The sequence below is a fragment of the Falco punctatus genome, assembly GCF_963210335.1.
Source record: "Falco punctatus genome assembly, chromosome: 11".
Taxonomy (NCBI): Eukaryota; Metazoa; Chordata; class Aves; order Falconiformes; family Falconidae; genus Falco; species Falco punctatus.
This window is the reverse complement of record NC_137591.1, coordinates 5,644,059-5,670,071: the sequence shown is the minus strand read 5'-3', so window position 1 is coordinate 5,670,071 and position 26,013 is coordinate 5,644,059. Positions and strand designations below refer to the sequence as shown.

Genomic DNA, 26,013 nt, shown 5'->3' with positions numbered 1-26,013 from the left:
TGGCAGCAACAGGAGCCATGTGTTCGTTAAGTGGGTTAAGAGAGGTCTACATTGCATCCGAAGAACAGTCCAAATTGGCAAAAGCACCCTCCTCCTGCCTACTCCTACACCCATTCCCAATATCTAGAGGGTTGACGGACAGTTGGTAACTGTAGGCAGTAGTAATTCCCTCCTTGTAGTCTGACAATATCATAGGTTGCAATTTATATGTGACAATGACTGTAGGTATCTAAGATACTTGCTGGAGCTTTAAGGGCTCTTTGTAACAGGAGAATGGCATGAAACCTCGTGGCTCCTTCCCTGTGACGATCTTTAGCAGTAGTGCAGGAGGGAGCCACTGACATGGCAGAACACCTAGTGCGAAAAGGTTTTTAAGTAAAACAAACCTTCCTCATGTAAGAGAGGAAAGGGTTAATCTGGAATTTCCAAAGAAATAAGAAAAAGTAGCATTTTCCTGGACTTCAGGCAGTGTGCACAAGGTGAGGCACATGCTGGCAGCAGTGGAGGACAAGTCCAGCAGGCAGCTACCGTGCACTTGTAGAAAAGGCAGTTTCCATGGAACCTTAATGAGGATTTTGAATATTAGAGTACCTGAAAGGGCACTAGAGGCAGTTACACAATGTCCTCTATCCTAACTTGTTAGAATACAGGCTCAACAGTAAACTTCTTCAGCAGATGCTGTTGCCAGCTTGACTATAAATGGTACCTGGAATAAAAACCCTCAGCCCGTAAAAGCCACATCAACAAGCCTTTGCCTAACCCTGGCCCACAGCTCTAGGCAGCAGGTATCACATCTCTGCATTCCCTTGTGTACCTGCATCATGCTGAGGTACTGAGGGCAGCAGAAAGCCTATGAAAACTGGGACACTGCTGTAGGACCAGCTCCTGCAGGTTCCCGATGCCAGAGACTTCAGAGAAGCTGCACAGATGGACATTTGGCCACATCTGCCACAGCAGCTCCTCATGAGTTGATAGAAGCACTTTGGGCATAACTTTCCCAATAAAGCTGCATTCCTTACTCCTAGACCTCTTGCTTTCAAATTATTCCAAATAGGAATGTTCAGATTTAGAAGGTGAAGGGGTTGGACCACCACCATTTTCTTACCTTAAGTTCTCCTTGAACCTGGTATTCTTCAGCTTCAACTTTTCTATCTTGAACAAGTTTCCAAATCTCTTCTGTTTTTCTGTTCTGTCCAAATGAGAAACAGATTTTAAATTTAAGAGGCACCAGGCACTGAACTGTGTGAGAACTGCCATGCTCGTAGCCCCAGAGATCCCGAAGCAGGTACAGGAGGGTCAGCAGACCTTAGCCCTCAGCTCAGCAGTGAGCTTTAAGCCTTGACAGCATCATGTGGATGAATGATGGATTCAATGGGAAAGGCACTAACACAGCAAAAAGTGCTTACTTATTGAAGTCCAAGCTCAAATCTCTGCTTGGCTTTAAACTTTTCTGCGTAACTGAACTTGTCTCCTCTGACCTAACAACCACAGAATGATCCAGGTTTATTTGGAGTAAAAATTCCTAGTGAAAGGGACAAAAATTCCCCAGAAGCACACAGTGACCATTAAAGGAGGACATTGGGAGCATGTGTCTGTGCCACCCTTCACCACACATTTTCGCTGTATATGCTGTTGAGAGAGAAGTTCCACTATACACACTTCTCTCTCAAGCTTACGGGGGGTTGCAAAGCTACACGGCAATTTACTAATAGTACCTGCAAACAACCAAGATCCTCACCTGGGGGACATTATCCATGCGCAAGTACTATTAAAAATACTTTATGTGTATCAGCACACCTCATCCTGCACGTGGGATCGATAGAAAGATTCCATAACAACTGGTTTGGGGATTGAGACGGTGACCTCCGCACCCCGTGGATTCGGTCCCGACTCTAGCTGTGTCATGCAATTCCCTTGCAAAGCCCGCCAGACGCACTGCTTTCCCGCGCACTAGCAACGGTGTTCAGCTGCTGCTGCTGCTCGGCAGCGGCACAGAGGCGCAGAAGAGCCGGGGGGGGACGCACGGTCAGCCCGGGAGCCAGGCGCAGCCACCAGCGCATCACCCGCTGGCCCGAGAAGCTCGTGCGCCTCCACCACACAGCTCTTGTGGGCAGTTTGCAGAGAAATGACACTTTCGCCTCTCAATAACTGCCCGGTCACCTCGGGGTTTCTCGTTTCCCATATCTTTTTTCCCTCTCTGACACACACAGGCTCTACATCCAGGCATAAGCTTGACTTGAATCCAGATGCAAGCCAGTACGAGTCTCACATCCATAAGGGAAAAGCAGATGTAGAGCAACACCTTATTATTCCTCCCACACTGCTCCTCAGAAGAGAGCCACCAGATGCATTTGAAGCAGTTGTGTGCGGCATCCCCAGCCCATAGGTCATTCCCAAAGGCTGTCTCTATTTCTTACAAAGGGATGCAGGAAATCCTTTACTGCATGAGGGTAGGGAACCACACAACGCTAATAAGTAAAAACACACCAAACTTCATGTTTCGCCTTTTAATCCACCTGGGAAGCTCAGGCAATGTATAAACCTGAGGCTGCAAAACTCATTGCTTTTACAACACAGCCTGTGGAAGCAAATATCTTGAGAAGTTATATAAAAAGGAGAAGGTTGCATGCTCGTTGCAGCATGTCCTTTCAGCTTTCCAACATTCTGTGACCTGAAATGGGAGCATTTGGTCCCTTTTTATGGGGACAAGGTCCCCATTTGTTCCTCCGGCCTTGCCTCTTTCGGCACACACAAAAAGGTACCATTTCTCAGCTACAGCTGAGCAAGGCTTCGGAAAACAAAAGGCTAGCAAGGCTGTCCTGTGTGCTTTATGCCAGGAGAGGTCTGTAAGGGGAGTATTTCCAATGGATGGAGAGTGCTACCAACTCTAACAGAAAGGCCTCACTGCTCATGGTTTTAACTTTGGTAACTATTTTTTGCTCCCTACACGTCAGCCAAAGGGGAAAGAGGGAGGAAGAGGGGAAGAAAGCCACCCATGCAACAACATTTCTGCAGTATTGGGGAAAAAAAGGCTTCCAGCCAGCACCTGGCATGTGAGATCAAGGAATTATGGTCAGTATTTCAAAATAAGGCTAAGAAATTGGAACTTACTCCAGTTTTGTTGGATTATCACCCCCAGTCTCAACATCTTCATATGTTTCTTCACAGCCGTTTCCTGAAACTTAAACCCAAGGTATGCCATTATCACAAACCACGTTCAGTAGCGACGAGGTGAGGTTTGCTGGACAAATTGCACCCAGGCCATTACATTTTACTCTTACAGAGGCTTCGAGGTCACTCAGATGAATTCCATGCTAGCCACATGTATTGCTCCCCACTGGTTTTAATGGGAATTTAGAGCAACCAGGCCAGAAGGAGACACTATAGATGTTGCAAGTTAAAAGAAGCTATTCACAGCATCTCCTGGGGACCAACCCAAATTAAAAGCAGCTCTGTTCAAGCTTCCCCACGTGCTGCACTTACTGCTGGCTGAAGTGAACGGACCTGAGGCATCCGACCCGTGGCTGCTAGAAGACAGAAGTATTACATGGAGATTTGCTGCAGCGTCATTTTTAAAAGACATTTCATAAACACAACCCCAGCGAAGAGCCCAAGTCCATACTCACAGTCTATCTTGCATTTCCCCAACGTCATCATATATGTCCTCCCATGCCTGCAGAGACTGCCAGGTGTTTTGGTTCAAGGCTGTTATTTCTACCCCTGGCTTTGGGGCACCAACATGCATGTAGCGCACTGGAAACAAGAAAGCACCTTCGCTTTAGGAGCTTTTCTGAGGAACTTCTCTCAGGGCAAGGGCAACTGTTGAGGATAACAGTTGATGCCACAACAAGGAGCCTATGGACATACTTTCCATTCCAGGAGTCCAGGAAAGGCTCTGCTCTGAGCCACTTTGAGAAAAAAAAAAAAAAAAACCAAAAAAATTCTACAAGGTTTCAGGTTCTAAAACATTTAGCTTTAAAACATTCTAAAGTGTTTAAATATTTTACATTTAAAAAAAATTAAAACATCCATCGATATTCTCAGTTGCAGCAGCTCTGACCCAAATCCTCCTCACCAGAAAACATCCCAAGAGACTACTCATGGATATAGAGAGAAGTGATTGAAGGGAGGGTTTGGCATGGTTGGTGATGTTAAGACCCAAATAATGGTCCAGTCCATTGGAAACACACCTGTAAATCAGCATCTCATAAAGCAGACAAGGAAGGAGAGTATCCCAGAGATGTATTTCACCAAGAGCTGGAACCTCATGAAGTTAGAAAAAAGATTATTACTGGAGGACTCTGTTAAGTGGCAATATTAAATACTTAAAACTGATTTAAAAGAGCTGGAGTAATGTAGAAATGCAGCCACACAAATAAAAGCAGATAGTGTTTCTAAATGAACACATGTGCATGCAGTAGGTCTCACCAGAAACATGCACCACCACAGTACGGTCTAGTTAATGACCAAAGTTTCTGCAAAACATTCAAATCCCCATGAAGAAGAAAAAGATGGGGAGGGTTGCGGGGGAACCAAACAATTCTGCAAAATCAGGCTCTCTGATGAAACAATAGCAGGAGGCTCACCATGAGTACTTTTTAAAAAAAAAATCCCAACAGAAATTACCTCCAGCTGTTCAAAGGTCACGCAAACCAGCAAGATTTCTCACAAAAACAGACACCAACCAAAAGAGAAAATTATTATGAAGTGGTTTAAATTTAAAAAAAAACCAACCACCTGAGGACCACACCAATAACAACAACCACAGCCACAGTGAATTTACACTTTTCCTTCACACTCCTGGTCTCTCCACCGAGCCCAACAGAGCTACTTTTCTCTCTTTCATCTTTGAAATGTTGCTGTATCACACTAGCGGCTTGCAGGGGCAGGAGTAAGCTTTTGCAGAATAGAGCCTGTGCACACTTATACCTGAAGTTGCCAAATAGTGTTTACAGAGGGCACGTGACTGGGTTTGATTGTGCAGCCAAGGTGCGTATCACCAGCTCCAGACGCTATGTTGGAGCGTCGTGACAGAAGGAGCCCGAAGTCAGAGAAAGGCTCACTGGAACTATGATGAAAATGGAGCAAGGAGCCATCATCTGTCTTAGTAAGGGAAAGGGGGAGACTTCAGGCTCTCACCCTGCTCATGTGTGTTTCTACCACAAGCCTTAGCCAAATCCTTTTCTGAGACTTAATAAATTATGAGAAGCAGAGGAGATGGATTTTAACTCTCTTGGATAAGGGCAATCTGCTAGAAAAACAAACACCTTGGTTTGAGTTACGCAGGTGGTTAACCAACGTAGGAAGCTATTTGCAAAGCCAAAATAAATGATTCAGACCAGAATACAAATGTGCATGCAACCTTTTGCCCTGGTTTAACTAAATTGGTTCAAGAGTTGCATCCAAATTTAACATTATTTCCCATATGGAAGAGACATTTGGGCAACAGATGGGACCGAGGACTGAGGAAACACTCAACAGCGCAATGAGATACTCACAGAGCTCTGCTCCGTCTTTTGCCAGCCCTTGTAGGGTAGGATGCTCTGCAGCCTGGGTACTTGACACATCCTGCTTCACTGGCAGCACCTTCATCCCACCTCCACCATCTTCCTTGGCTGAGCTAGTGGGAGATACGTATTCATTTCCACCTGTCTGAGATCAGACATTTGGTCTGGTCAATACAGTCTTTAGAAACACCTTTCTCATATAAGTGAATACATTTTACATATATACATCAACAAGAATGTAAATTATCTTTCTGTGGAATTAATACAGTTTCACGCCTTTTTCCATCAGGGATTTCTGGTGGACACGTGCTGCTTGGCAGCACTACCTGCCTTTTAGGCAGTAGCAGTTGAGCAATGAGCAGACAAAAGAGAAGCCAGAAACCCCCCCAGGGGTAATATTAAGGACTCAAATTTTAACTGTTTCCCAAAGAGAGGGAAGACAGAAGGAGAAGAGACCCCACACAGTAATTATTAAAAGTAATCTCTACGATACCTTGAGAATTTTCTTTGCTTCCTGTTTCTCTCTTTCAAGACTTGGCTCTTCCTCTTTTTCATCCTCTACTACAGCTCCTCCAGAACTGAAAATTTCAGACATGAGGGAGATCCCAGAACAGAAATGCTTCAGCAAAGTGACAGGCAGGCAGACTGCTTTATGACTGTGCCCAAATAAGCAGCTCATTTTCCCTTTGAATGAGGTAGATGCCAAAAAGACCACCAGTACTAAAAGTAAGGGGAAATCCAACCCTAAAGGCCACTGGTTACTTGGGGTGATAGCAATCACTCTTGGAAAAGAGGTGAACTAAGACGATTGTTTTCTAGTAGCAGGAATGCACAAGCTAGATCCGTTTGCCAGCGGTGGCACCCGGCTCAGGAGATGCGCCTCTCACCACACTATACTGCAATTTAGGGAAGATACAGCAGCAGGAGGCAGAACTTGGTACCTTTTTTCCAGCATCACAACATTTCCCACTGAAGTGACCCCCTTCTACTACATGATTCTTCAGTCCCCATTGAAAAAACAGCCTTCAGCCAGTGGCAGCGATTATATGCTGCAGGGAGTTTGAAACGTGACATTTATAGGGTGGAATTCAGTGTGGACCTTGCCTTACCACATGGCTTTAGATCTGGAACCAGGTGTCCCAGCCTGAGAGCCTCACACCTCCCCCTTCTTACACTGAAAGGGTTCAGGTTTCAGTAGGAAAAGACAATGTATTTTCTTGTGTGCCAGAGGAGGGATGACAATCTCCCCTCCAGGTATCCCTCAGAATGAAAACTATCTTAGAAACCATGAATGCTGACACAGACGAGCATCATCGTCTACATTGCTCTGGTCATGATATGTATGAAATGTCTTTCTATTTACTGAGTGTTACAATACTCTAACCCTCACTGAGTTAGTTGTGGGGTTAGAAAAAGCTTGAGAGAAAGGAAAGGAAATTACCTGGATTTGGCAAAGAGAAAATCTGTCTTCTGTTTCTAGAACGAAGGAGAGGAAAGCTTTCAGCCACTGCGCTTTTTTCAACAGTCAAGCTTTTATACAAGGCCTCAACTGTCATCTAGTAGTTAAAGAAATATTTCTTTAGAAAGCCCAGAAACATTTTACGTTTGGAATAGTCATCAGACAAGGAAATATCCTCTACTTTGCAGGACAGGGGATACACATATTGACAAACTGTGTAAGGGTAATATAACAGTGCAAGGGATCAGGTCGATGAAGCTACTGGTCAGAACGAAAGGTTGGAGAGCTTACAGAAGGGGAGGAAGTTTTTTTTAATTAAACAAAGATTTTCCAACCTACCATAAAATAAGACTACAGCCAAGCCAGAGAGCCTCTCTGCAAATCATGCACAGGTAACTGCCTTTGGAAACCTGTGCTATTTCCTGGACAATTTGACTTGGAAGTGGAGTTTGACATTTCAGCAGGGCCAGAACCAACACCCGGTACATGACCATCTCCTGGCACGAGGTGACTTGTCCTCTCAGCCCAGCTACCTGCTGTGAGTCCAGCCACGCAGCCCGGCAGGTCTTCCCTAGGGACCGCTGCAGCAACTCGTGCCCCGGCAACGCACTCTCCTGCCTTCACTGCAGGGCACCTCCGCTGCCAGGGTGAACTGCCACCCCCTTCGCAGCCAGGGTAAAACGAAGAGAGTCAAGCTGCAGTTTGCAGCAGGGACACCCCCACAGCAGGGGAGGAGGACCCGTGCAGCCACGCACCCCACGGCTGCCCCGCTTACGAGCCAAAACCCGAAGCGTGCTGCCGTGACAAGGAACCTGGCTCAGTTTGGCTTTTATGCCTTCACAGAGGCACCACCAGCACAGCGCGCCTCTGGCAGGGACTTGCAGAACAATTCAGTGGATTTTCCCTCCAAGAATTCACAGTCTAGATATCAGTGCTTGACACTTACTTGGTCTGCCACCAACGTCCAGGTGGTGCTACCCCTTCCTTACATGTTTGGCAGTGGAAGTCAAGGGAACTGACTCGCTTCCCTAGCGTGTTTGGAAACTTCATTAGCCTTCACGTCCCCTCTGCAATTTCTTATTTTTTGAGAGTCTTCACCGACAACACACATAAAGAAACACTCAGCAGATAAGAAATACAGATATTAAAGGTTTCTAAGACAGGAAAGCATGTCATGTATGGTATGGTCAAGCCCAAAAGATCAAAACTGGTGGTGATGAGACTTACCTTGTGTTCTTCAGGCTCTGCCTTGGGTACTAGAAAAGATATTTGTGAATACATATTACTTTTTAGTCCATGTTAAAGTCACTGCACTTTATGTTGCAAACCCCAACTTCAGCCCACACGCTCAGCATCCAGGCACACTTCCACCATGGTACATGCACCATGTCACACTGGCCAGGGTCTTTCCATTTGCCATTTAGCCCTGGCTTACATTCAGAGGGCCGCAGCATCGAGCTTAACTGGCCACAGTTTTCATAGCCCTAGGGGCTGACACAAAAGGGCTGTGGCAGGTTCCTCAAGACTTCCTGACTCCCCTCCAAGACAGCCTGGCTCGGCTTCTGTTCCAAGGGGTGAGAAAACCAATGCACAAGGCAAAAAACCAACCTCCCTCAAAAGAGGCAACTTTGAAAAATGTAAAAGCAGAGCAGTGGCAACTCTGATTGAGAAAATTATACTGGGAAGAAGTAGTGATGGAGATGGAAAATCTCTGTGCCCAGTACCCTTCTGCTCCTAAGCAGATGCTGAGGTTTGCATCACTATCTTCTTTTCTTTCTCTTCTACATGGGTGATGTCTCATGACTTTTCCCCACCTCAGCCTTACTGTAAGCACCATTTCACCACTAAAGTGCTCACTTCTATTTTGCCTGTGCCCCAAAGTCCTCATACACTGTCAGAGCACAGAGGGACAGTACAGACAGTTATCTTCGCTCACCAGGACCAAGGTGCAGCTGCTTTTCTCTTCTTGAAGAAACTATATTATTTCATTTTCTAAAGGCTCTATCCCACATAGCATGTAATTCACCTAGCAGTCTTGCCTGGCAAAGTACCTTCAATGACACACAAGGTTGTGGTGTCCCCAGACTGATTCAGGTACATCAGGGTCTCTTCATAATTATGATGCTCTTCAAGTTGGGCACTGAGAAGATGAAAGAAAAGAGAGAAAAGATTTTGTTTTCTGGCCCTTTTAGAAGTCTGGAAAAAAATATTCATCTTAAGGACAAGGAATTCAAGCGCTTTGATACTGTGCCTACAAAAAAGCAAAGTGAAATCAGGAATTCCTCAGAGGGAGAGGCGATCTGTGCCAGGGCTCAGCTGAGCCTTCCCCCCGACTCCCCACTCCCACTGCTTTTCCTTTGGTAGGACAGGTTGCATTTATAGGGCTCAAAGCACATCAGGGGACTTCATACTGGGATTATGGTCTTCTGCCTACAGCGATCCCTTAAGTAGAAACAGAACAAAAAAATCCAAGGAAATCAGAGCGCAGCATTTTTCAAACCCACAACAGCTACTTTAAAACGAGTAACAACCCAGTCGCAGTTTGGCATGCTGTTTCTTACTTAAGGAAACAGGCAGGGAAAGCAGAGCTATCAGAGGGTACGGTTAAAGGTCCTGCTCCTGAGCTTAGTGAGACACATGCTCCACGTCAATGGGGCGAGCGGCACGTGCCAGTCGCGGGAGGAGGCGACGTGCCGCAGCCCCAGCACCGCTCAGCCGCAGGTACTGGGCTTCCCAGCCCGGTCCCCATCTGCTCATCCTCCTTTTTCCTTTCCTCCTCTGGAAATTCCAATTAGCATAATTTGGGAATAGGTGCAGAGAGAAATCCAAGCCTTCCCAGATCACCCAGGCAAAGCCCCTTAGGCATCCCCTCCATCCACGGCAGCAGAGGTGTCAGCAGCTCAGGAGCACCGGGAAGCGGCAACTGCACAAGACGCAGCTTATAACACATACTGGGGTCATGGCAGGGAGAGTTATAGTGAGAACTGCCGCACCTTTTAACACTAAGTCTATAACAAACCCGAGGAAGGGCTTGGTTTTCCTTGAATCACCCTACTGCCACAACTCAGCTTCAACAGAGTAAACACTAAGTAGTTGTTGCAAACCAGAACAAGAGGAACAAGAAACTCAAGGTGCATTTTACCAGTAGTGAAATCAGATAAGAAACAGCACCTAAAGTAGAGCAGAAGCTTGTGATGCTCCCAAAGGCTGCCCTAGCCTCCTGCTGTCCCCTGCAGCCCCAGCACTGGGGGCAGCGCCTGCCGCCTTACTGGTCCCACAGCGTGTTTTGGACACGTAGGTCCCCCTGAAGGGGACATGCATACACAATTGCAAAAATACTGCAAGCAGGTATTTTGTCCCTGGTGCCACTGCTTGAGAAAGAGGAGGCCGGGAAACCCCGATTTTTCACTTCTCCAGCCCAACCCCTGGATAAAATCGCACCCTGGGAGCTGTGCCAGACCCCAGCCAGCCCTTCACATATACCACAGCGCTACACCGGACCTGCGACAGAGCTGGGCTGCTGGGTCCCTGACCAGCAGTAGTGAAGGCAGGCTGTTTATTCCCAAACAAGGAATCGGAGCTCAGGACTAATCAGCCCAAGTGACTACGTCTAAGAGACCAGACTTCAGTCAAGGCGAGGCTTCAAGGAGGGGAATTTCTGCTCCCAAAACCCCACGATTTTGCTTCCGTGCTGGAGTTGATGTCATTCATTTCCCCAGTTATCACATGGTTAATAGTTAACAATTGACCTTTGTACAGACCGTATCACAAGGATTAGAGCAAGGCAGCTAATCTTGCGGCAATATATTACTAGGACAGTTTCCCTGTGGTGCATGACAGCTTTGGAGCTGGTTATTTTTTGACCAGTCCTCTTCTGACAAGTACAGGTTAAAAGTTAAACAAAACACCAGCCAACGCTGGCAGGAGCACCTCATGATGTGAAAAGCACGGCTTGCTGTGGCGATAGCTGCAAGGGTTCATGGTTTGGGCACAGAAAGCATTTTAAAAATTTCTCTCTTGCTTTGGTTCATCCACTCTGTTTCCCATTTTCACAGCTGTATATTCATGCAGCTAAGACAACATGTATATGAATATTTTTCTCCATTTTTGCCGTTCTGGTGGCACAGAACAAGGACCACTACGTAACCACTCATAACAAGTTAAAGACATATTAGAAAAAGTCAGGATCCCCTTGTATACAAAACCATCTGTGCCTGTAAGATTTCTGAGCCATTTCAGACATTTGCGGTAGCAGAAGATGAACTTGGAATTTGACGATGAAGATGAACAGTGAATTTGGACCACCACTCAACAAAAATCTCACTTCAGCCTCTGGAGACAGCTGAAGTCCTGGGGAGGGGGAGGGCGGGCTGTGGCTCCTGTACCCTGGCTGTGCTGGCTGCACAAACATGAGGGAGGGCAAGCTCCCCCGCTGCTGGCAAAAAGCCAACACCTGCTGGTTACATCAGGGCTTTGTTTCAGCAACAGTTGTTGAAAAGCATCTCTTTTCTAAAAACACCGAGCCTGAGTATATAGAAAACAGGAAGCAAATGCCACATGGGTGCTGAGTCACCTTTGCAGCCAAAGCACTGGCAGCGTTCCCCCCCAACCCGCTAAACCAGACCTAAGGACACCTGGGCAGGGTTCCCCATGCTGCTCAAAGAACCCAGAGGAGAAAACAGGGATGAAGCTTTCTACTTCAGAAGGCCATCCCAGCCAGCTTCAAGCTTCCCGCGTGGCTTTGCACAATCCCTGGAGTAAGTCGCTGCCTCTGGGAGCAGGATGTTCGCTCCAGACTGCACAAGGATGCTTCAGCATCGCGGGATGGGGATGCTCCCATTGCTGGCGAGCCGCATGTTTGCCTTGCCGCACGCTCACCTTTCGGGGGTCAAGTAATCCTCTTCTTCAGCAGCTGCAGACAAACACACAGAGGATTAGTGTTTGAAGGCAAGACCGTTCTCTTACAGAACACCGGCTGCCGCAACGGGGAGGTGTGACGGGGACGGCCTTTCCTCCAGGCAGCACGCTGCACACAAAGGCAGGCGTGAGATAAGATTGACAGCGGAGACTGGGGCTGTGGCTATGTTAATATGTCATTATTTCATGTTTCCAGGCAACAACCTCCGGCTTTCTAGAGATCAATAACTGAGTGATACTGAGAGGGCATGGAGATGATGACGTAGAACTGTAACTAGTTTCCTCCATTAAATATATTTAGAAAAGGCAAGTAGATTGGAAAAGAGTTGCAGTGAAAACCTCTCTCTTCCCCTTCTGTTTGTATCACGGCCAGGGCAGACCAATAAGCACTGGCACAGTCCAGCCAAAGAGAGTTTAGCAGAGCCCTTCCCAGAAAAGCAGCTCCCTTTGGATTCGTAAAAGTTGTGCCTAAAGATCTGGCTATAATTAAGGCTGTATTTATAAAGAAACACCATTTAGCAGCTTATTAAGCAGTCCAGAATATTCTATTATGCAACATCGATAGGGTTTTATTACAGGAAACTGAACTTTTGCATTTCTTGATGTCGGAACATTTAACAACGTTGCCCTCTGTTGTATTTAAAACAGAAGAGGGGATTAGCAGACCGGTTTCCACCCATTTTATCCTGCCTTCCCACAGTTGTGTGCTGCAGAGTGAAGGCATTTCCCATTGAAGAGGAGTGATAAAGATCAGCTCTCCGCACACAGCTGCTGCGTTACAGCCAGCTGTAACCCGCTCACAACACGCTGCACTTGGGAGGAAAGCGGGTTGCTGCATGGGGGTGACATCCGACCTGGAAAACCAGATCCCTTTTCCAGATTAAGAGGAAAAAAATCAGTCTGAAACTGCTGAGCGATTTTTACTGTTTAAGGAAGATGTTAGAAACAAGTAGCAACATCTTATTTATGTGTGCTTGGAACCATGGCCTTATAAATGACAGTAAACTGCAAATTATTATTCATTTTCTGCAAAACAGGTTTGGGGAGAAAGACTAGAAATCTCTTACTTGTTTCATTCCCCCTGTGGACTGAAAGTATGGCGCTTCGGAAAGCACTGAGATCAAACTTTGGGGGTCTTGCAGGCTTCCCAGGGGCAGGACCCAGGGATTCAGCTGAAGGGAGAGGTTTAATCCTTGGCCACTTGCTCCTGGGGCACGGAGACCATTTTCCTGCTCTGGGCTGGCAGAAGGGAGGCTCTGATCCTGCTCCAGAGAAACACAAATACAAGCAGCAATTAGCCCTCATTTAAGCAAAAATTCCTGTAGCATCGTTAGTTGTTATGCAGACATTTCTACCCAGCTCTGCTTCCTCCCAATCTCAGCATCCCTGTTACACAGCGGGGCTCCCACCATGTCACCAGAATGGAAAAATAAATGGAAACGTCCATTTTTACAGATCTTTACAAAGTTAACCATGTTGGGGCCTCAACTCCTGACAGCTCCCTTCCTCTGGTTTATAAAATACTAGCTTAATTATCTGTGCCGATAACAGTTTAATCTGCCAGGATTTAGTGGCATAGCTGTTTTCAACACACAGCCCGAGCGAGGTAGCTTTCCAGGGTAAACAAAGGCTTAATCTTTTCAGTGCCCCGCCACTCCGTGTGACGTTAGCAAGAAGAACTTCACGGCATTTGAATTTCCTAACACCAGTTTCTGTAAAAAATACTGCAAGGAGAATACGCTTTCTGAGCTCAAACGTGACCTTTTGCAAAGCCAGGAGGGTGAAGAGGCAGGAGTTCAGGTTTAAGCCTGAACTTTTAATTTCAATTTTCAAGTAGTTTGAATTTTAATTTGAACCAAACTGTCTTGGCAGAAAAGCCAAGCCTTTAGGGTCTGTGTGAAAACCAAGTGGCAGGGCGTAGTCACATTTACCTTGCAATTGCAGAAGGCCAGAGCAGACCAAACCTGAAGACACTCCCCTGTCTTCACCCTTCATTTGACTCCCAAAACATGGACAATTGCTTCAAGTGAGCTTTAAAAAATTTGGTGCAGCTGAGGAACACTCCCCTTACCCAAGCTCAGCAGCAGTTTGGGGCCCATTTCTTATCTCCAGGACCTCCACAGAAAGAAGAGACCACTCGGGCCAGTTTGGCCTCTTCTTTGGGGGTCCCAACTGGTAACAGCTTTTCTCTCCAGCTGCTCTATGCTGCACTTTCAGAGCACCTATGTACCTATACGTTCATATGCGTCAGAGCTCACTGTAAGAGTACAGCTTACTATACCTTTTTGGTGCTGAGGTTGCTCTCTTGGCGCACGATAACCCAGCTGGCAGGATTTGGTTGCCACTGCGCCCTCAGCACCTGCTTTGTCAGAGCTCCTGTGTCCTGTGGGAGCGTGGGGAAGAGCCGGCCCACGGCCGCGCAGAGCATCCTTCTTCTGGGCAGGCAAGGCCAGCGCAGGCTCACTGCCAGCTGGTCGCATCCTGCTGCTGCTCAGCACAGCCAGAGCACACGCTGCCCTCTGCTCCAGGGAAGGGTGCACGTATAAGTTTGCTGCCCGTTGGGCTGGGAGTGTCGCACTTGCTTTCTCGCTGCAGGATAAAGTGTTTTCCCACATCTGTAGGGCATGGTGGAAAGAACTTGGGAGTGCAGGGCCCTCTGAGGCTCTTTGGGCTGATCCTTGCCGGTCAGTGCAATGGGATGGCAGAGGTTTCTGTGGACTGTTCTTGGGAGAACTCGGCCCTTTCTCCAAGATGTTGCCTTTGTGCTCTCTGTTGTGCCCCGTCGGCTCCACGTATCCCAGCTTGGCTGGAGGATGTGCCAAGGGGTTGCACTGGGTGAGCGCAGGGTGCGGACGGGCAGGATGGGCAGGTTCACCCTTGGGTTTCAGTATTATCCCTTCTCTCTTACTCAGGGGCAGAGGGCTGGACACAGCGTTCCCTCCAGAGCCCAGCTTGGGCACGATCTCGGTGGGAGGCTTCTTGTGTGGCTGCACCAGCTTGCTGGCCAAGTTGGAGTCATTTTGAAATTTTGCTCGGAGAGCTCGGAAATCAGTCACACCTTCCTGGGTGGGGGAAGAAAGGAGAGCACAAAACATCTGCTTTCACAGGTGGCAACAGGCAATTTATTTGATCATGATCATTTCAGAGAGAAAGAGGCTGCGGACTCCGCCCTGGTCACCAAGGATATTCTGAGCCTGGTGAAAATTTAAAAGCAGGAGAGGAGAATTAGCTCATTCAAAGGATCCTCCAAAGGCTCACAAATCCCTTCTAATAAAGGCAACAGAGCTGAGACGGGGGGGAAACACAGGAGCAGAGCATGGAAACACAACCAAGCAGGACCAGCAGAGATGGGTTCCTGCTCCCCAATGTTGGAGAATCTCCCTCAGGAGGACCCAGCAAGCACTAAAACAAACTTCACAGCCTCCCAGCAGAGGTGCTGCGATACGACTTATGCACCTGCTGGGTGTGAGAGCTGCACTTTTTTTTCAGTATACACAAGCACCAGCCAGGGGAGAGGCTGGTGCTGCTCTGGAGACCCCCAGTCCATCCCCTGCCCCCTTTAGAAAACTCCACCATGGGAAGAGAAGCACTGAGCATCCTCCTTGGCAGGCTCCACATGACCCCTGGGACAACATTTCCCTCCACTGTGTTGGTTCAGCTCAAGGTCCCCACAGCTCTTTGGATGCTTCTCCCCTTGCTGTCACTCCCACCCTGGGAAGCAGAGGACATACAACCCAAGCACGTGGCACACAAAGACAGCATGAGCATCTCCCAGTCCAGGTAATGAATAAGGTGAAGACAATTCCTCTCCCATACAGTTACCAGACGACAGGTTTTATGATTCTGAACAAAGATTGCTAATCAGTGACAGCACTGTTTAACAGGGCACTTAAAGAACATTTTGTTTCAGGCCTTCATCCCCAGGCCTCTCACTGTCCTGTGCTGTAGAAAGGGGACCACAATTTCTGCCTGCAATGTTGTGGCTTAAACTCAGCCCTGAACTGAACTAGAGAGAAAATATGAAGAAAAATTTATGAGCTACTTAAGTCCTTGAACTGCTCTATAACTTTTTATATGCCACGATTACATTAGGTGCACTACTCTGGCAGCTTAGTTCAGTGAGGAGAACTGTAAGGCTTCACGAGAACCTGTCTAATGAGGAAATTGGAAAAAATTATCTAGGACAGAACTTCGTTATTCTGAAAAAAGCCCCAGCCTTAAGTGTTAAGGCAGAACAGATGAATAGCATACTGAGGTTTTATTGCATTTAATTGCACGATTTATTAAACACTGACAATTTCTCTTGAATAACCCCTTTCACTGACTTTATTACTTTCACAGGGTAGTGCATGATGTAAAGAACCAACCCTTGGGGGAGAGGTTTGAATTGCTCCAATTATATTTCATATTAGTGGTCAGCAGCATGATGCCGTGTAAGCTGCCCAGACAGCCTAATCTAGCGGCGAGCCGATGGGAATGAGAGTTTTCAGAAGCATACGGAGGATGAATCAGATTTCGGGGGAAAAAAAAAAAATCCCACATGTACCCGATCCCTCCAGCGATGCCAGACAGGAAATCAAGGAGCGAGGTGCCCTAATGCAATTGCACCGAGCTTTCACACGTGCTGCAGCAACAGTTGAAGAGTTCAACGCTGTTTACCTCTCCTTACTGATTTTCTGTACTGCAGCGCATAGTTCCTCATCAGTGCCCTCAGAGACAAAGAAAATAGAAAAGAAAAAGTACCTGCGTGTCTCAATATGCCACAGGCGAGGCGGAATCATGTGAAACAGGGTTCAGTCAGGCCTCTCCCTGGCACTGGCTGTGACAGAAATGGCTGTGACAGTCGCTAGCTCCTTTAATTAAAGAGGGATGGATACAAGCCTCCCATGCCCCCCCTTAAGTTGTTATTCCTCTTGCCTTGAAATGGCAGCTTCAAATGATTTGCTTAATTAACTGGAAGATTATCTGTGCTTAATGCGTGCTTGGTGCCCTTCGCTAGAATATGGTTTCCCCCAGTTTGCAGCCCGCTGGGACACTCACACCGGTGCCACGAACAGCCCCGGTGCGGCAGGAACACGAACGGGGTTCAACTGCACCCCACGGCCACCTCCTGCACACCCACACCTGGACACCCCCTCCATCCCCACAGGCCGGGAGGTCTTGCATCCCTGCACAGGGCTGAGCTTAGCACGACCCTCCGAGGTGCAGCGAGTTCTCCTGGTCTCCGCAGGGATGGCCTTCCATCGCGCAGGGATGTTTCAAAGCACATCCAAGCAACTCTCCGGCTCGACCCACGCACCTGCAGTGGGCTGGGGGAGATGCTCAGCCTCAGCATGGTGCCGGGTGGGTCAGACAGGAGTGAAGCCGCTGTCCCAGTGCCCCACCAGCCCAGGGAGGGCTCGGCATAGTGGGGAGAGGAACTTCCCTGGAAATCTGACCAGTTGACAAGTAGGGAGAATGCACTCATAAATTTAAAAGGGCTGCCAAAAGCTCACAATACGTATTACAGCTACATCTGGCCAAATAATTCACTGTGAATAATAAAACATTTGGCAAAAGCCCACGCAAGATGAGAGAGGGAGAGAATAAAAAGGAAACAAAACTTCCACCGGCCGGAAAGCTGTGAGCATTACGGAGTCAGGGGACAGCTAAACTTTCCATATTTTCCCCCTATAAATAAAACGCTCTCTTAACGTGATCATCGCTCCAGGAGACGGAACAAAGCGCGGCTCAAGCCCGCGATAAGGAGCCTTTGAGAAGGCCCAGCAGCGGGGGGCTGCGCCCACACCAAGGGGGGCAGCAGGAGCCCGGCTGCCCCCCGCTCTGCAGCCCCCTCCTGCCGCCCCACAGGAGGCGTGACACGCAGCCCAGCCCAGAGCGAGCCCTGCGCGTCCCCCTCCCCACGTTTTCCTGGTTTAATCGGTCCTTTAGCCGGTCTCCAGGGGAGCTCGGGGTGGGTTAATGCTTAACCCGCGCTGCCCTCTGCGCCGGGCTGGAGCCGTGCCCGGCCGGGGCGGCCCCGCGCCCCCCCCCCCCCGCTCAGAACCCACCGGCTCCTCCCGGGGGGGCGGGGGGGCAGAGATAAATCCACCTCTGCTCTCCGTTAAATCAAGGGGCAGCTCACGGCAGAGCGGGGGGGCAGAACCCCGGCAGCCCCCCACCCCCCAGCCCCGCTTCGGGGGGGAACAGCGCCCACCCCGCGGCTGCGCTGCCCCCGGCGCCCAACAGCCCCCCGCGGCGAGACCCCCCCGGGCGGGGCGTGGGCAGTGCCCCCCGCGGTGGGGGCGGCGGGACCCCCGGCAGTTACCGCAGCCATCCCTTCGCCGCTCCGCGCCGGCTCCGGCGGTGCAGCCCGGCTCCCTGCCGCCGTCCCGGCCGAGGCGGGGCGAGCCCGACACACACCTGGGCCGGGGCGTGGGGCTGCCCCGGGGCGGGGAGAGCCTGGCCCGGGCACGGCTCGGCTCGGCCCGGCCCGCGGCTGCCCCCGCGTCCCCGCCCGCAGGCGGCAGCGCTCGGCTCGGGGTGGGGGGGCGGGCGTGGGGGGCTGCGCTCGGTTCGCTGCTGGGGAGAAAGAGCGGGGCTGGCCCGGCACGGGTGCCCCCCGGGGGTCCGTACGCAGACCTGGGGGTGACCAACACGGGCGGTTTCCCGGAGGAACCACACGTTTTCCTCCACTCTGGCCAGCAGAGCCCAGCAGACACAGCCCCACCCCCCCTCCTCCCGCGGCAACCCACGCGTGTTCCCTGGCGGAGCAGCCCCCTTTCGTGGCGAGCTGTTTCTGAGTCCTGAGGACAAACCACTTGAATCAGGACAAACGAGGCTTTTCTCATCACTGGCTATTTCTGCCCAAGAGGACGGCCTGAAAGGTCTGTTCAGACGCCGAGCCCGTGTTTTCACAGAGCACATCTCCCAGGAAAAACCAGGCTGGTTAGCTTGGCGAGAAGAGAACCGAGAGCCCCAGGACTTTTTCCCTCTGTAATTGATCAAATATTTCATCTTTCTCTGCGGGAGCGCTTGATGCTTCCCTTTGAGCAGAGCTGGCTGCTGCATGGAGCAGGGTGGGATCCAGGGGATGCTGTCTGTGGAGCTGGGAACCACCAGCACCCTCAGCTATACTCACCCATCACCAGCTGAATCGTGGCACCCCTCCTATATACCAAATATATATATACCAAATATATACCTATATACCAAAGAGCTGCCTGGAAAACAAATGCTGCAGCAATAGCGGGCCTTGAGGTTAGGGGAAAAGGGACTGGGAAAGCATGTCTGGGAGTTGTGGGATGCAAGAGCAACCTGCGTGCGTACGATTGTCTGAAGGGTCCTCCCGTACTGCTCCTCACTGATGTGAAGGTGATGGGTGTGACACGTGACTTCTGGCTGGACGTTCCCCCCCCTGCACGTGGACACTGAGGAAAGCCTTGCCCCAACCATCCTTAACGGCCTTGGAGTGGGACCGATGCTCTCACAGCCTAACCTGACCGTACTTTCCAGAGCCAAGCTTAAGGAGCGCTGAAAAAGAAAGGAAAAGAAATTAGGGGAAAAAAATATATTAATTTTTCAGAGACATGACTCGAAGTGTGGGTCTCGTCCCTCACCACATGAAAAGCCCTGCTGCTGCCTGGTGGTCTCGGAGAAGAAAGCGGGGTCCTGCCGAGCCAGGAGTTGGCAGGGAAGCCCCCCAAGCTGGGGCTGGAGCCGCGGCATGATGAAAATGAATGCCAGCTTTGTGTGCAGGTAGCTGGGCAGGATTTATGACCCGCCCAGTGGTATGAACACAGGCCATGAATTAAAGCACTGTTGGAGAATCGGGAGGTTGTGACTTCAGAGCCATGTCCCATGGAAAGGGACAGGACAGATTCCTCTATATGGGCTCTAAAAATAAGAAGCAAATGCCAAAAGTTTCTTTAAAACGTGCATTTTGCGAGTGCTAGCCCTGGGAGGACCCCACTTGCCTCACCTCCCTTTGACAGCAGCCCCAGGGCTGCCATAAATCGCACCGGGCTATAATAACCACGCGGGGAGCACGGGGCAGCCCTGGTGTTGTACAGATCAAACGCAGCAGAAGGGGAAGCCGACTTTTTTCTCCGACTCCGGACCTTTCTGGGGAACGCCTGATGATAAAGGGCTGGCGCTGCTCTGTGTAAGTCACCTTTTAATGGGCCACGTGGCACCATTTCCTTAGAGAAATTAGACAGGTATGTCAGCAGACGTCAAAGCAAGATTTTATACCCACCCTGGAACGCCGGAGGGAATGCAGGTAATCCCTCTGACAGCCCTTCCCTCCTGCCCCACCTCTCCTCCCAGTGCTGGTGCCTCCCGAAGGGCCTGACCAAGCTGCAAATTGCCGTGAATGGTGACGTCCCAGCCAAACACAATGGCCACCTTGTCCACCGCCACCGTTAAACAGGCAGCAGTTTGGAGCAGAAGCTTGGCGTTTGGTCTGGGCTTGTGTATCAGAGGCACCGACCCAGAACGGGAGTTGCCCCAACTCGAATAAACCCACCCTGAATGATGCTAGGGTTCACAGCACCGAACACCTCCTCAGCATGCACAATCGCCCCAGAACAAACCATTTCATCCTGCTTAAAAATTTTAAATGTTATGATTTAGATGGGTTTTTTTGCAGTGATGCAATTAGTAACTTCTATAAACACATCAGTCCAAGCGCTGCAAGCACAGCATTCAGCAGACTTGCTTTCCCTGCATTATTTTTTTCAGCTACTTAGCGACTGCTGGGATTTGTCATGTATGATACAGATTCAGAATTTTGGGGTTTTTTTTTTGCATTTCACAGAGATTTTACTATAGGCCAGAAACAACAGCAGATCTCGGGAATATGATTTATTCCTAATGTTTTGGAAAGGTGGGGCAGCATGACTGGTGAAGAGCAGGGAAATTCTGGGACAATCCAGTCTTCCTTGGAAGACAACTTGATTCAGGTATTGCCTACAACATAAATGGTGATGATGTTAGCCCAGTGTCACAATATTATAAATTGGGGATGGTCTGGCAAGTTATTTTTCCTTGTCACAGCTCCTGGCCCCACATGTGGGCCAGCACCGAGGGAAAGAGATGGGGCACAGAGTGAGGGAAACGGCAGCTCCTGACTGCAGTGCAGGAGGGTCTGTATGTCTGGAAAAACACCTCAGAACCCAGAAGAATGGGCAGAAATGGATAGCAGGGCAGAACCTCATGCTAGGGGGGATTTCAGCTCCGTTTTATTCTGGTCCTCGCAGGGCCAGCGCAGCCACCCAGCCCCGCGCATCCTACCCGTGTTCTGCCAGGAGGCCATATCGTGGTTTTCCAGCAGAGGGGGAGATAGGATCGCTTGTTCCACCATCGAGCCGCTCGCTCCATCTTGCATTACCGGCACTAACAAGAAATTTAAGAAAATGCAGTATTATTGATCCCCGCGCTCACAAAGCTAACACTGAACGGCCAGGACAAAATGCTGTTTAGGAGGAGCCAACGTAGGTACCCGTGTGGCTCCTTCAGAAGTTTTAAGATCAGCCCCAGCGAAGCACTGTAGCAGTCAAGAAAATTAATTTTAAAGCCTTGCAATGTTTCAGGGGTTTTATCTGTCCGAGCTACAAGGTTGTCTCTGCAGTACGGCCCCAATCCTACACTTAAGTGCATACCGCTTTTTTAGCAGTATAGCCCGTACAATTGCTCCTGTGTTCAAGGCTACGTGTTTACTCTGGTAGAAGGTGTTCTCAGACACCTGTGACACCAAATGAGGACTGGCATGTCCAGCACTAGACCTCTGCTCGTCTTCTGGTCCTTAGGTGGACCTTTTCCACACCTCTCCACAGCCACTCGGCTCAGTAACTGGGACACGTGGCCGATGGTGCACACAAATGACCCATGGCTTTGTGGGTCCTTCCAACGCACTGTCTCACCGCGAGCACTCAGCAGCCGGAGAACTGAAGCTGGGGATGAAAAAGAGGTGAACCCCAGAAGTGAGATGCACAACCGGTGCAGAGGAACGGCATGTTGGTCGTTGTGCAGGTTGGTCATCCCTGTCACCAGGACACGGCTGCTACCTGAGATGTGGGACCACCACGGTGACAGTGACCGCTCCTGTCGGGACCTGCAGGCAGTGTTTGCCACCACCCCGCTCACATGGCGGATGGCGACCAGGGTTGGGTACCACCTGCAGCACCCTCTCCCTGCCCTGCGGTGATGCCACACACATGGACAGAGGCCTTCAGGACTGCACAAACATTGCCTCACGCAGAACGCCTGCTCAGCACCATAAACTATGGCAAACGCATTACATCTCTCTTATCCTTCTTAATACTTCCACTTGTCTCTTCTGTTTGCTAGACAATATTAAGCCATCTTCCAAATCTAAACCCTTCTCTTGAAGGTATCTCTGCTGGGATTTTGAATTTTGAAGTTCAGAGGTGAGACCTTGGCAACCAGCTTTGCTCCTTTGGCAAAACAGAAGTTGTTTTACCAAGCTACTGTGCAGAGAAAGCTCTCCAGCGCTTGCAGAGAGGGTGAGCTGAGAAAGCCCATGTGTGCTGCGAAAGCACGTGTGAAATGGCGAACTTTCCAAGGGCAGAGCTCCAATTGCTAGGCGTAATTTCTTGATCTTGCCACATCTAACATCTCCATAACCTCTGTACATTGCAACAATCTCTGTATTTTTTAAAACCCACCACCCTACCCCTGAATGAAAGGCTGCCTGCTCTGCACTTTTCCCTGGGGAACCACAAGAGAACAAACAGCACATGGCAGGTGTCAGTCACATTGCTTGATGCACGACAACAAGCGGCTCGGATATGACTTTGGGGGGGTATGATGTATCTAACAGAATAAAAAAGAACAGGACTCTGCCTTTAGATGTTCACGGTCTTCAAGTCAGGAACAAAATTCAGATTTACAGTATTGCATGAATAATGTACTGCAAAAGAAATTATAAATAGAATATTGGCATAAAAAAGGATTATTCTTTTAAGTTACTGCATCCCCTGCAGCAAAAACTGTACGAATATATGAAAAATAAAAATCTACATATAAAGAAAATACAAATGCAAATTGCTGGACAACAACAACAACATTATGTTAGGTCTTGTAATGTAACGTCCCCCTGGAGCTAGGCTGGTGCAGACAGCCACATTACCGAGCGTACCGTTCAGGTGCTATTTCAAAGCTCAATGCATTCCGCAGGCAGAAATCAATTCCCCTTGTTGGGCCAAACACATTTGAAGTGGAGACTTTTTGAAGTGGAACAGAATCCTGGATTGCTGTCAGCGAGGAAATGTGGGTGCCCCAGTTTGTTTACACTGAGTTAATCTGCCCCTGATTTTAGATACACAAGAGTTGTAAATGAGGAGTTATGTGTCTCCTAATTAGAGGCTGGCAGTGAAGAGTTCTTCAGTGTCGGGGAAAAGAGCTTTGCAACAGGAATAGTCACAAAGTGCCGATGCAGGCTCGCTGCTCAGCCCAGCCCGCTCACAGCCCCTATTTCCCTGCTCCTGAAGAGCCCCCGGGCTTCAGGCCATGGCTCATCCTCCTGAAGGTGACTGCGCTGCCACCGACAGCACGGCTAGCGTTGCAAGCCAGAGGTTCAGAGAGTTAATTCAGGTTCAGAGGCAAGGTTCCAACACACATTCTAGACAAGTTCAATTCATAACGTTATAAATGGAACCATAACTTTTATATATATCACTTTTGGAACATAACACCTTTGAGAGAGGTTCTTTAATTTCACCTCTAACGTGGTGTGCCCTGCTGGCTGCTTAAATCTCTCCCGCACGCCTCCCCCCCAGACGACCTCACCTATCAGTGCGAAATTGTTGTTGTGCCTGATTGCACAAACCAGCCCAGCCTTTTACCTGGCAGATGTGCCACAAATAACTTTCATTATATATACGGTGTGTTTCTGATGCTGCTATCAGAAAAGAGAAGATATACTGCTTCGACAGCCTTGCTTAGATGCTGAGGAGGCACTTGACCGTGCAAAGCAGCCATTTGTACTGTGGGACGGCCCAAGTCTGGACCGAAGACAGGCTTGGCAGGCGGCCAGGGAGGTCCCCACCATTGGGACAGTGGGGTCCACCCCCACTAGACCTCTACAAGCATTGCTAAAGCCTTTGTATGTACTTGTCTTAACAGCGGTATGCGGAGAGGCTGTAACGTGTAACAGAGAGCCAACAGGGGGGATCGCCTTAGGCCAGTTTACATCCCCTGCTTTTTTCCCAGGCAAAAGCAATTTAGGTTTAACAGTATATATATAAAAAAATATTAAACCCCTCATTTGAGCTCTTCTTGTGTAGGTGAAGAAAGGAGAAGGACTTTCTGAATTCATCTGAAGTGCATTAGTAGGTAAGGGATTACATTAACATACTCTCGAAGGTCACAAAAAGGCAGATTTCATTTTACTACAGGGTTTACCCATGTGCTACATTTCTTTGTGTTTAGCAAAGATAAGCCCCAGGGTCATTCTGAACTTTAATTACATTAAAATAACACAGTAAGAGGTCCTTTTATTTTGATAATTTACAATACCACCTATTGAAATGAGCTTTGCAATTAATTTGGGAAATACACAAAGTGACACTTACTTCCCAGTCTTTTGTGGACAGAGGACAATTCACTGTCTACTTAATAGCTGTAATAGCCCACAACAAGATTTTCCTACAGTAATTACACTTTCTCTTGAATTTATTGAGGCTCAAGCCTCCAGTTGTCTGCTGGGAACACTTCATTTCTGCATGAAGCATCTCAGCCCACTTATGCAGAAGAAAAAGCAGGGAGATACAGACCCTTGTTGGAACACAAAAGTCACAACAGAACTTTTACCTTTCTTTTTTTAAAACCCAATATCTAATGAAGTTATAGATTTCTTGTGTATTTTTGTGCCTGCCCATGAGCCCCTGGGGGAATTTTGCAGGCTGAGTGCAAGCCTGAGGGGAACAGTTATGGGCCAACTTGGGCTATAGCCTGTCCAAGTGTCTTTCCAATGGCCATTTTTTTCTTTCTTCCAGCATAAAACTATTCTCATCTTGTCACTGTTATCTTAATAATAAATAACACATGGTGTTCTTGCTTTCTATGGTATTGCTTTCTTACACTTGGGCACATCCACTACTTCTGTGTTAAGAACCCACCCAGCTAGAAGCATCAGAGGCACCACTAACAGATGGGTTTGCACAGTATATGGGTAAGACACAAATTCAGATGAGGGGGCATCCTCCTCTCCCCAAACCACTTTAGGAAACAAAGATTTACCTTCTTGTGTTGCAGCGACTGCTCAGGGCCATCCAAAAGCCAGGTGGTAACTTACAGCAGCTCTGGAGATGGGACACTGCCTTACGGAGACGGCAATGAGAAGAAGCTGAGTTGACGTTTCTTTGCGTGGTGGGCTGACCCTGGCTGGAGCCCAGGCGCCCGCCAAAGCCGCTCCGTCACCCCCCTCCTCAGCTGGGCCAGGGAGAAAGCACAGGGAGAGGCTCGTGGGTGGCGATGAGGAGGGGGAGGGAGGCTCAGCAGGTGCCGTCACGGCCAAAGCAGACCCGGCTCGGGGCCCCCCGGCAGCGGTGGGTCCGGCTGGGAGCCGGCGGCACCGGCTGCATCGGGCACGGGGGCAGCTCCCCGCAGCCGCCCCCCGCAGCCGCCCCCGTACCCCCCAGCCTTGCCGCTCAAAGCCAGTACACCTTGACGTATCTGGAAGGTACATGGTCCTCGTAACACAATTTTATGATAAACTTCAATTTGCTCTGTGGGGAAGCTCTTCCCTGGCCAGCAACCAGATGCACCGAAATTGCAGTTAAGCCACTGTGGGAATTAAAATGATTTCCCTCCTCCTGCAAATTAAAAGGAGGGTGGCAGGCTGGACAAGAAACACACTGGCTGCAACTGGACTTGATTGACTTTAATGTGGAAACAGTTGCACAGTTTAATAGATTCCCTTGCCAGAAAACCGGGAATTTGTTTCCAGAAGGGCAAAGGCCTCTGGGACGTGTCTTGATCCTTTGTGATCTGATCCGTGCTGCTGTCAATGATTTACCGCAGCGCTCTGGGGGCTGGTGGGCTCCGCGCTTGCTCTAGCAGTGCCTGCCCGACGGCATCCTGAAGCCTGAAGCTTTTGTTTGCAGCTGTAGCAAACATTTACATATG

General features: G+C 49.1%; 1 protein-coding gene across 8 annotated transcripts in view; it reads right to left on the bottom strand.

Moving 5' to 3' along the window:
- The window catches only part of FYB2 (FYN binding protein 2), a 525,108-nt gene extending 499,096 nt beyond the window's left edge, over window positions 1-26,012 (bottom strand). For 3 of the 8 annotated variants that reach the window (XR_013931024.1, XM_080406359.1, XM_080406360.1), the window contains exons 1-12: window positions 14,165-26,012; window positions 12,951-13,145; window positions 11,845-11,878; window positions 9,018-9,106; window positions 8,194-8,222; window positions 6,949-6,983; window positions 6,001-6,085; window positions 5,499-5,652; window positions 3,627-3,753; window positions 3,484-3,527; window positions 3,112-3,181; window positions 1,106-1,189 (exon numbers count right to left, since the gene is read on the bottom strand). Coding sequence is in view for 7 of the 8 variants with exons in the window: in XM_080406359.1 (XP_080262485.1) it covers window positions 1,106-1,189; window positions 3,112-3,181; window positions 3,484-3,527; window positions 3,627-3,753; window positions 5,499-5,652; window positions 6,001-6,085; window positions 6,949-6,983; window positions 8,194-8,222; window positions 9,018-9,106; window positions 11,845-11,878; window positions 12,951-13,145; window positions 14,165-14,978 (1,760 nt within the window). In the remaining variant the exon portion in view is untranslated. The remainder of the gene's footprint in view (window positions 1-1,105; window positions 1,190-3,111; window positions 3,182-3,483; window positions 3,528-3,626; window positions 3,754-5,498; window positions 5,653-6,000; window positions 6,086-6,948; window positions 6,984-8,193; window positions 8,223-9,017; window positions 9,107-11,844; window positions 11,879-12,950; window positions 13,146-14,164) is intronic. The other 5 variants (XM_080406355.1, XM_080406356.1, XM_080406361.1 and 2 more) reach the window with 5 other exon arrangements.
- Between the last annotated feature and the right edge of the window lies 1 nt (window position 26,013).